The following is an 11738-nucleotide window of genomic DNA, read 5'->3' on the forward strand; positions in this document are numbered from 1 at the left end:
CCCTCTCTCTGACTCCCTCTCTCTCTCTCTCTCTCTCTCTGACTCCTCTCTGACTCCCCCCCCTCTCTCTCTCTCTCTCTGTGTAAGTGAGAGACTTGTTGTGAATGCTGATGGGATTCTTGGCGTCTGATTGAAACTCAGCCATGCAGCCCACTTTGTGTGTGTATGTGTGTTTGTGTGAGCGCACAAGTGAGTGTGAGTGTGATTGATGGGCCGTGGGCTTGTTGTTGGAGTGTAAGTTAATGGTTAATGTGCTACATGTGTGTGTGTGTGTGTGTGTGTGTGTGTGTGTGTGTGTGTGTGTGTGTGTGTGTGTGTGTTATATTACAGTTTGTTTGGTTATTGGTTATATTTCACTCTGCAGAGTCTGTAAACAAAACCAAATTAAAAAACATTTACTTTCAGAAGTTCACACATCCATCCATCATCCCTCCGCTTCCCAGCTGCTTATCCAGGTCAGGGTCGCCGTAGCAACAGGGCACACAGCAGACAGAAACTGCTTTCAGTGTAAAAATGTTTTGCAGCAGAGTTTGAGATCGGGAGAGATTTCTTTCCACTTTTTTTCCCAGAGAAAAGAGAGAAGTCTCCAGCTCTTATTAATTATATCCAGATTGTGTGGTTGATTTAACATCTAAGTGCAGTTCGTTCTGGCAGTGGAGATAAAGTAAAGGCCGTGGGGCCTTAACAGAGGTTCCTCCTCTGGGGAACATTTCAATGCAAATCTTTTCTTGCCTCAAAATTAAAATGTTGAACAAATTATTATACATTATTTCTTAGCGCTAAACAAATCCTCTTTATTCTCACTTGGCTCCTCAAATACAACTGGAGGACTAATGTGTTCATCGTGGCTGACGTGTACTTGACTGACAGCGCGTTATTAGTTTGACTAGTTGCTTGAATCTGAAAATAAATTAGTGAATAAGCCTCCTTTTTAGTTCATTAGTCAGTCTGACATTGTGTTCCTTTTAGCTGTTTGTCTGTTACTGTCTCTAACCAATCAGCAGTGTCGATGGAAGGCCGTGGTAATGGATTAAACTTCGAGCTCCACGACTGGCTCTAACGCTCTTGTCACACCAAGACAAAGCAAAGCAAAGCAAAAATAATTGCGATAAACTGATAACAAGGATGCGAAAAATTATTACATAATTATTACTTTTTGTAAAAAGTCTGAATTGATGCTTTGTGCGTTCTACCTGCAAGACGACAAACAAAGAGCTTTTAAAATGCTTGTTTTCTGAATGGAGCTGTGATTGATCGGTGCCAGGCTCCGCTCACATTGTAGCCGCTACGTCAGCACTCAGAAGAACGTCAAAAAGGCGGAGATCCGGCCTACGTGGTATTGTTGGTACCACATTGGGTCTCGTAGTGCGTTGGTCTCGTTGCATTGACTTTGTATGGAACCTCACCGCGTGGCATAAGAATAGTGAAATGAGCATTTTGTTTTGTCAAGTTCACGCTCACATTATGTTTCCTTTGTGAGTGTTGCTGCAGTGGTACGTCTGTCGTGATGTATCGGTTGTTAATAGAAGCTGCAATGGTGTGTGTGTGTGTGTGTGATGGATGGTGGTTGCGCCCCTGCTCTCTGATGTTTCCTCTAAAAGCCGACAGATAAGGAGGTGTTTTTCGTAATTCTTTTTTCTTTAAAGCACATTTGTTTTCTGCGGAGGGAAAATGGTCCATTAATGCAGATTTATGCAGATTGGCTGGATGGACGTCGTTTGGGCAGAAAGAGCCGCGGAGAGTCGAGGAGTGATTACTAATGTGTTTTCATAGCTGGACCAGAGAGGGCAGCGGCCAACCACGGTGTTGTGTGTCTGTGTGTGTGTGTCTGTGTGTGTGTTGTGTGTCTGTGTTGTGTGTGCATTTGTTTGTCTTTGTGTGTTGTGTGTGTGTATCTGTGTGTGTCTGTTTGTGTGTCTGTGTGTGTTGTGTTTATCTGTGTGTGTCTGTGTGTTTGTGTGTGTTTGAGTGTGTTTGTGTCTGTGTGTGTTTGAGTGTGTTTTGTATGTCTGTGTGTATTTGAGTGTTTTGTGTGTGTGTGTTGTGTGTGTGTGTGTGTTTGTTTGTCTGTGTGTGTTGTGTTTATCTGTGTGTGTGTCTGTGTGTGTTTGTGTGTCTGTGTGTACTTGTGTGTTTGTGTTTGTTTGAGTGTGTTTGTGTGTCTGTGTGTGTTTGTGTGTTTGTGTGTGTTTGTGTGTTTGTGTGTCTCTCTTCTGTGGCTCCTCTTCTCTCTTCTGTGGTTCCTCTTCTCTCTTCTGTGGCTCCTCTTCTCTCTTCTGTGGTTCCTCTTCTCTCTTCTTTGGCTCCTCTTCTCTCTTCTGTGGTTCCTCTTTTCTCTTCTGTGGTTCCTCTTTTCTCTTCTGTGGTTCCTCTTCTCTCTTCTGTGGTTCCTCTTCTCTCTTCTGTGGCTCCTCTTCTCTCTTCTGTGGTTCCTCTTCTCTCTTCTGTGGATCATCTTCTGTCTTCTGTGGATCCTCTTTTGTGGCTCCTCTTCTGTGGCTCCTCTTTTCTCTTCTGTAGCTCCTCTTTTGTGGCTCCTACTCTGTGGTTCCTCTTCTGTGGTCTCAGAAGCGTGGTCCAGGAGGCACACACCAGCTGCTTACTCTTATTTTGTTGTTTACATTTCTCAGATGCTTTCAGTTAAAGTGGTAGTAGTACTGTAGTGCTTTGTGCTTTAAATGTACAGAAGTACTATCAGCAAATATACCAAATATATAAATTACACTTAAAAATAAGCATAAACAAACACAAAGGATCCATTACGTTTGGTTATGTAAGAACTGGGAGTGGGACATTTTAGAGTTGTTGGTTCTCTTAGGGGACAAACAAGGGGACACTGTTTTTATATAACTTCTAACAATTCAATTCAATTCAGTTTATTTTGTACAGCCCAATATCACAAATTACAAATTTGCCTCAGAGGGCTTTACAATCTGTACACATACGACATCCCTGTCCCAGGACCTCACATCGAATCAGGAAAAACTCCCCAAAAATCACAGGGAAAAAAGGGAAGAAACCTTCAGGAGAGCAACAGAGGAGGATCCCTCTCCTGGATGGACAGATGCAATAGATGTCATGTGTACAGAATGAACAGAGTTACAAAGTTACATAAACACATTATATGAATATGACAATGTATGAATGGAACTCCAATCCATGAAACAGAAGGAGGTAGAGAGGAGGGGGGGCGGGGCGCATCAGCAGGACCAACGGGAGGCCGGCTCACCAGGCATCAGACACCTCCAGGTCCAATGGACCCTATGAGACGTGAAGTCACAAAGACTCCGGGGAGGAAGCAGAGTTAATAAGGTGTAATGGAGAGATGTAAATTCATCCATAAGGAGAGAGAGAAGAGGAGATAGGTGCTCAGTGTATCCTAAAACATCCCCCAGCAGCCTATAAGCCTATAGCAGCATATCTAGGGGCTGGACCAGGGCAAACCTGATTCAGCCCTAACTATAAGCACTATTAAAGAGGAAAGTCTTAAGTCTATTCTTGAATGAGGTGACTGTGTCTGCCTCCCGGACTGAAAGTGGAAGCTGGTTCCATAAAAGAGGATCTTGATAACTGAAGGCTCTTGCTCCCATCCTACTTTTTAGGACTCTAGGAACCACAAGTAGCCCCGCATTTAGTAAGCGCAGCTCTCTAGTGGGGCAATATGGTACTACAAGCTCCTTAAGATATGATGGTGCATCACCAATCAAGGCTTTGTAGGTGAGGAGAAGAATTTTAAATGTGATTCTTGATTTTACAGGGAGCCAGTGCAGAGCAGCTAATACAGGAGTCATGTGATCTCTTTTCTTAGTTTTTGTGAGTACACAAGCTGCAGCATTCTGGATCAACTGGAGGGATTTAAGAGACTTATTAGAGCAGCCTGATAATAAGGAGTTGCAGTAATCTAGTCTGGAAGTAACAAACGCGTGAACCAGCTTTTCTGCATCTTTTTGGGACAAGATGTGCCTGATTTTCAAATGTTACGTAGATGAAAAAATGCAATCCTTGAGATTTGCTTAACGTGGGAGTTAAAGGACAAGTCCCGGTCAAAGATAACTAGAGATTCTTTACAGTGGTGTTGGATGCCAGGGCAATGCCATCTACAGAAACCACATCACCAGATAATTGATCTCTGAGGTGTTCAGGGCCAGTAAAATAACTTCAGTTTTGTCTGAGTTTAACATCAGGAAGTTGGAGGTCATCCATGTTTTTATGTCTTCAAGACATTCTTGAATTTTAGCAAGCTGGTTGGTCTCCTCTGGTTTGATCGATAGATATAATTGAGTATCATCTGCATAGCAATGAAAGTTTATGGAGTGTTTCCTGATAATATTGCCCAAAGGAAGCATATATAAGGTAAATAAAATTGGTCCAAGCACAGAACCTTGTGGAACTCCGTGATTAACGTTGGTGGTCATTGAGGCTTCATCGTTTACAAATACAAATTGAGATCGATCTGATAAATAGGATTTAAACCAACTTAGTGCGGTACCTGAAATGCCAATCGACTGATCCAGTCTCTGTAATAGGATGTCATGATCAATGGTGTGGAACGCAGCACTAAGGTCTAACAAGACCAGTACAGAGATGAGTCCTTTATCTGATGCAATTAGGAGGTCATTAGTAATCCTCACCAGTGCTGTCTCTGTGCTGTGGTGTTTTCTAAATCCTGACTGAAACTCCTCAAATAAACTATTCTGATGTAGAAAGTCACACAACTGATTTGCGACTACTTTCTCAAGGATCTTAGAGAGGAAGGGAAGGTTAGAGATTGGTCTGTAGTTAGCCAACACCTCTGGATTAAGAGTGGTCTTCTTCAGGAGAGGTTTAATTACAGCTACTTTGAAGGAATGTGGTACATGGCCTGTTAGCAAAGACACATTAACAATATCCAGCAGAGAGGTGCCAAATAAAGGCAACACGTCTTTAAGCAGCCTCGTTGGGATGGGGTCTAAGAGACAGGTAGACAGTTTAGAAGTAGAAACCGTTGAGGACAATTGGTCTAACATAACTTGCCACACTGATATTTCCTATAAATTGCACATGCTGAATGATAGGAACAGATGTAGACGGCATAGCTGTGGAGGAATACAAGTGCACTGTTGACTAAGTAAGTCAAGTAGGCATTTCTAAATTGTACTTAAGTACCATACTTGAGTAGATGTACTTTGTCAATATACACAATAGCTCAATCAGGGCCATGTACCCGCCCCCTGACTGGTGACAGTTTGCCTTTTCATCTAGTGCCGTCAACACTCACATTTAACTCAAAATGGATGCTTGGTCCGTGTCCTATGATGGTACCCCTCTGATTACAGTCACTACCGAGTCACTACCGAGTTACAACCGAGTCACTACCGAGTTACAACCGAGTTACAACCGAGTCACTACAGAGTTACAACCGAGTAACTACAGAGTTACAACCGAGTCACTACAGAGTTACAACCGAGTAACTACAGAGTTACAAACGAGTCAATAGAGAGTTACAACCGAGTCACTACAGAGTTACAACCGAGTAACTACAGAGTTACAAACGAGTCATTACCAAGTCGCTACCGAGTTACTACAGAGTTACAAATGAGTCGCTACCGAGTCACAAACAAGTCGCTACCGAGTCTCTACCAAGTCTCTACCAAGTCACAAATGAGTCGCTACCGAGTCACAAACAAGTCGCTACCGAGTCTCTACCAAGTCACTACAGAGCTACAAACAAGTTACAAACGAGTCACTATCGAGTTGTTATCGAGTTGCTACCGAGTCGCTACCGAGTAACTACCGAGTCACTACCGAGTCACTACAGAGTTACAACTGAGTCGCTACTGAGTCACTACCGAGCCACTACAGAGTTACAAGCGAGTTACAAACGAGTCACAAACGATTCGCTACCAAGTCACTACAGAGTTACAAATGAGTCACTATCGAGTCACTATCGAGTAGCTATCGAGTCGCTATCGAGTCGGTACCGAGTCACTACAGCATTACTACAGTTACAAACGAGTTGCTACTGAGTCATTACAGAGTTACAAACGGGTCATTACAGAGTCACTACCGAGTCAATACAGAGTTACAACCGAGTCGCTACAGAGTCACTACAGAGTTACAAACGAGTCACTACCAAGTCACTACCGAGTCGCTACCGAGTCACTACCGAGTTACAAACGAGTCACTATCTAGTCGCTATAGAGTCGCTACCGTGTTGCTACCGAGTCACTACCGAGTCACTACAGAGTTACAACTGAGTCGCTAGCGAGTCACTACAGAGTTACAAACGAGTCACTACCGAGTTGCTACCCCGAGTCGCTACCAAGTCACTACAGAGTTACAAACGAGTCACTATCGAGTCGCTATAGAGTCGCTACCGTGTTGCTACCGAGTCACTACCGAGTCACTACAGAGTTACAACCGAGTTGCTACCGAGTCACTACCGAGTCACTACAGAGTTACAAACGAGTCACTACCGAGTCGCTACCGAGTCACTACAAATTACAAACGAGTCGCTACTGAGTCACAAACAAGTCGCTACCGAGTCGCTACCGAGTCACTACAGAGTTACAAACGAGTTACAAACGAGTCACTATCGAGTCATTATCGAGTCGCTACCGAGTCGCTACCAAGTCACTACAGAGTTACAAACGAGTCACTATCGAATCACTATCAAGTCGCTATCGAGTCGCTACCGAGTCGCTACTGAGTCACTACCGAGTCACTACAGAGTTAAAAACAAGTCGCTACCGAGTCACTACAGAGTTACAAACGAGTCACTATCGAGTCGCTATAGAGTCGCTACCGTGTTGCTACCGAGTCACTACAGAGTCACTACAGAGTTACAAACGAGTCACTATCGAATCACTATCAAGTCGCTATCGAGTCGCTACCGAGTCACTACTGAGTCGCTACCGAGTCACTACAGAGTTAAAAAGTCGCTACCGAGTCACTACAGAGTTACAAACGAGTCACTATCGAGTCACTACCGAGTCACTAACCAGCCACTAGTGAGTCACTAGCGAGTCACTAACCAGCCACTAGTGAGTCACTAGCGAGTCACTAACGATTAACAAACAAGTTACTACCGAGTTACAAGTCACTTGATGAACTGATTACATTCATCAGCCTCAGCTGCATTGGCAGTGTCACATGTTTAAATACAGCCTCGCCACAGCCATATGCCAGAGCCGCTACCAAGGTGGTGGACTCTGGAATTCACATTTTGTGTTCAATTTATTTACGTATGAAATAAATTCCTCATTCTTCATTTAATCTGTGTACATTCTGTGGCTGAAAACCAGTGCAACAAGAGAAATACAACGTTCAGTCAAAACACCACTCTTCTGTTTCCAAGCACAGAGATGAAATTGATATTCAATCCGCTCATCGGATTCTGGGGATGACAATATGGATTTCACTACATGATGCACTGTTCCTTTAAATTAGCAGACTGGTGTTTTAATCTGATCGAGACCAAAGGCCCACACAATGCTGACTGAGAAAAGACTGTGACAGTTTGATACGAACACACAAACACACCAGCCTGTGTGTGTGTGTGTGTGTGTGATTATTAGCTGTGTATCTTGTAATTTCCAGAGGAGCTGATTCAGACTCCCGCAGCATTTTTTCTGCTGCTGGTAATTAGTGTGACACAGAGAATTATCTGCTGATAACTACTATGTGTGTGTGTGTGTGTGTGTGTGTGTGTGTGTTGTCAGTCAGCTGAATAGCCTCGATTAAGCAGGAGATTATCAGGATTTTCTAATTATTGGGGAGTAATTAAGACTGAGCTGAGGATTATCAGACTGAAACATGAAAATTCAGAAACACTGAAGGAAAAACCCGTTCAGATACGGACACATTAATATGCTGAAACAGTAAAACAATGAAACAAAGAGTTTATCCTGTTGTCGTTTTTTCTGGATTTAGCAACACTTGCATTCTCATAGTGGAACACTTAGGGATTCACAATGGCACAATGAGGGATTCCAAATGGAGAAAATGAGGTCAATCAAAATGTTGGGATGGAGGGATTCAAATTGCTAAATGTCATATTAAAAAAAAAAAAAAAGTGACTAGATGGAAAGAGCAGGTATAAAATTGCACAATAAAGGATTCAAGATGGAAAGAAGGAGGGTTTCAAATTTAAAATGGTAACAAATGGACGGGCAAAAATGATACAATGAAATAATCAGAATTGAAGATATGACATACATTGTCATATTCATGTAATGTGTTTATGTAACTTTGTAAATGCTGTTCATTCTGTACACATGACATCTATTGCTTCTGTCCATCCGGGGAGAGGGATCCTCCTCTGTTGCTCTCCTGAAGGTTTCTTCCCTTTTTTCCCTGTCAAAGGTTATTTTTGGGGAGTTTTTCCTGATTCGATGTGAGGTCCTGGGACAGGGATGTCGTATGTGTACAGATTGTAAAGCCCTCTGAGGCAAATTTGTAATTTGTGATATTGGGCTATACAAAATAAACTGAATTGAATTGAATTGAAATTGAATTGAATTGAAATTGAATTGAATTTAAGACAAAATGGTATATTTGAAATAGGAAATTTGAAATTCAAATCACATAATAAAGATTTGAAATAGAAAAGAGGAACAATTTAAAATGGCATAACTTAGGATGGACAACTGGAAGAGGTTTTGATTGGAATTGAGGAATTAAGTCAGGAGTCAGCTGAGGTGGTTCGGGCATCTAGTCAGGATGCCTCCTGGACGCCTCCCATTAGAGGTTTTCCGGGCACGTCCAACTGGTAGGAGGCCCCGGGGAGGACCGAGGACACGCTGGAGGGATTATATCTCCCGGCTGGCCTTGGAACGCCTCGGGATCCCCCAGAATGAGCTGGAAAGTGTTGCGGGTGAGAGGGAGGCCTGGATCGGCCTGCTGAACCTGCTGCCACCGCGACCCGACCCCGGATAAGAGCTGATAATGGATGGATGGATGGAATTAAAATTAAATGGAGGGACGGAAATGGCAAAATTATGGATCATTTGTTATTCAAAATGGAAAGGTGGGACTAAAAATGAAAATGGAAAGATAGGCAACTTTAGTTGCTCTGACATTTCCGTCATGGTGGGAAAGGCTGTTAATATTCAGTATCACCTCTGCTGTGTGAGCGCTCCACTCTGGCGTTTCATGTATAATTAAAAGGTTTTTCTGTGCAGGGAAAAGGCCTCCGCAGGCCGGGGGTCCTAATTGTGGCCCCGCCCCCCTCATTAATGCAGCAGGAGGGAGGAGGTGCTAATGATTAGCATGGAGGCTCTCCACATTAATTGAATTTGTTTAGTTTTGTTCCGAGGATGATGTTTATTGTTCAGCGGGAGGCTGAAGAAAGGTGGTTTGTATTTATTGAGTGGGTTTTATTAAGACAAGCTTAACGAGTCAATTTGGCCTTAATGGCGGAAGGAGGTGGGAGGCGGAGTTTAGTTTAGAGTTCTCTGCAGGGAGCCTCAATTATACTCACACTGTCTGTTATAAAAGGACATCAGTATAGACCTCATTAACACACAAACGCGTGGGTGTCCTTCTGTACTAAGAGGAGCGTCTCCGAAATCTTATTCTAACCTCAACCCTGAAACCAGGACTTCTTAGTCCTCATTTTACATAAATGTAATTACAACCTGACACCGGGACAGAAGAGGTAAGACCACAGAGTTGTGAACTACATGTTTATTTTAAATGATTATAACAGAAGTTAAAGTAACGGAACCTGAAGGTTGGAAGACTTTAGAGGGTTTCACTTCCAGCAGGTGAGCTGAGTCCACGAGGCTCCCGCAGGCAGAGACCACGGTGTCCTGTCCAGGGAGCCCTGAAACTAAAAAAACACTAACCTCAAAATATCACTCTGCACACATTTTGAGGAAACAAAATGGCCCCACTTCCCCTGAACAGTTCGTCACCGGGGAAAACGCTATCCGCCTTTTCACGTCCCAACACTCACAAAACATCTCCTCTTTCCACGACGACCCTTCAGTCTTTCTAACGTTCACAAAAGAATGTCCTGGAAGTTGTCCACACAAAAATATTCTTCCCTTTGGAAAATTACCACTTCCAAAAAATGTGCCCACTTTGAAACATTTGCCCATTCACAAAAATGTCCAGAAAGATTTCCTCACTGTGCTTACCAATCATGTTCTCACATTCCAAAAGCACTTAATAATCCATATTCATAGTGTTCTTCACGTATTCTTGTAAATGTAAAGTATAAATGAATGAATTTGTCCTTTTGGCTTTTCATGAACGCAAAACACTATTCTAGTACATTTAGTATGTTTATATTCAGCAAGTTGATGTATTAATACAACGAGTATTGTTTTGGGACACTTTGTATCTATCATAGTCTTTGCTGTGTCACCAAACTTCATTTCCCAGAAGTCATTTTCACATTCATTCCAGTGAACTTCATAATCCAAACCCATCAGGAAGGTCCACTCTTGAACAATCTCAACTCAAAGGCCACTTACTGGCTCCACAGTATCTGGAGCTCTCCACTTTATGGCCCATGGAGTTTCCTTTTTAAGCCGACGCAGACGAGATGAACTCATAATAGAAGCTGAGCGTGCACATTTTATACCAGATTCATCTCAGAGACGATGGAGGAAAACTCTCCAAATGAATCGGTTGAAAGCTCCAGGACACGATAGTGAGTGGCCGTTGTGTTTTAGTCAAACTAAAACTAAAACTAGTCCAGACAGTCAGCTGAGGCAGGAATAGAGAACACGAGGTGGTTTCAATAGTTTCCTGTGATCACCGTGGCAACACATGACAACATCTGTAAACTAAACTGTGAGCAGTGACAATGACTCCATGTCTCTCTCTCTCTCTCTAGAGTTCCTCTGTTCACCAACCTCAGGTTTATAATCATCTTCCTCTTCAGCCAGACGACAAACCAAAAACAGACCGCCCACAGACTGAAACCCAGCTGCACCGATTGGTCGATTGCTCTGGAAACCATTTTCAGGATTGATTGGTATCTGGAAACTACCGCAATGTGTTTCCAGAGCAACAGTAGCAACAACAACGGGAGCAGAAACCACAGCAATAATGGCATCAGCAACAACAACAACAACAACAACACCAGCACACCGGCTGCGACTCCAACAGCACAACAGACGGCTGCAGCGTGAACAGCTGCAGCGACAGAAACAGCAACATAGGAACGAGCATCTGAAGCAACAACCGAAGCTTTCATCAAGTGCTTACCTTGACTCACTTTTCAGATTCAGATAAACATTTCTTGCTTTTTGATATGAAGCTGATGAAAACGATTGGATTTGAAGAGCCACGCCCACAACGAACCCAGAGTCCGATTGCAAACTGCTGGACGGCCTTTGCTAACTCGACTAACTCTTCTTGACGCTCTCTGATGATTTTGGTTGTGTCAGATGGTTGTCCGTTTTCAATGAAATAATGAGAATTTACATGAATATGAAATAGAACAATTGCTTATTTAAGACAAATTTTATACCTTGAGAGAACATATGTGTACATTTCTTGGACTGGAGTAAATAAATGATTATATTCAGGATTGTTTGTCGATGTTCTTTTAACTGTGTTTTGACTGTGTTTCTGCAGACAGCTCAACCTTTAACCTTTACAGGAATGGTACTTTCTTTCTAAGAGTGCTATGAGAAGATCCATAAGAATCTCAGGTCTGTGAGTTGAGTCAGGGTGTGGTTAGCCTAGCTTAGCATTAAGACTGAAAGAAAGGGGAGACAGCTAGTCTGGTTCAGTCCAAAGTC

The 11738-nt window shown here is 42.9% G+C and overlaps 1 protein-coding gene across 4 annotated transcripts in view; it reads left to right on the forward strand.

Annotated features, from left to right (window-relative positions):
- Positions 1 to 11524, forward strand: part of mbd2 (methyl-CpG binding domain protein 2) — a 33288-nt gene extending 21764 nt beyond the window's left edge. For all 4 annotated transcript variants that reach the window (XM_034547673.1, XM_034547672.1, XM_034547675.1 and 1 more), the window contains one exon: positions 10826 to 11524. Coding sequence is in view for 2 of the 4 variants with exons in the window: in XM_034547672.1 (XP_034403563.1) it covers positions 10826 to 10857 (32 nt within the window). In the remaining 2 variants the exon portion in view is untranslated. The remainder of the gene's footprint in view (positions 1 to 10825) is intronic.
- Positions 11525 to 11738: the final 214 nt, after the last annotated feature.

The sequence above is a fragment of the Cyclopterus lumpus genome, chromosome 12 (assembly GCF_009769545.1).
Source record: "Cyclopterus lumpus isolate fCycLum1 chromosome 12, fCycLum1.pri, whole genome shotgun sequence".
NCBI classification, from domain to species: Eukaryota; Metazoa; Chordata; class Actinopteri; order Perciformes; family Cyclopteridae; genus Cyclopterus; species Cyclopterus lumpus.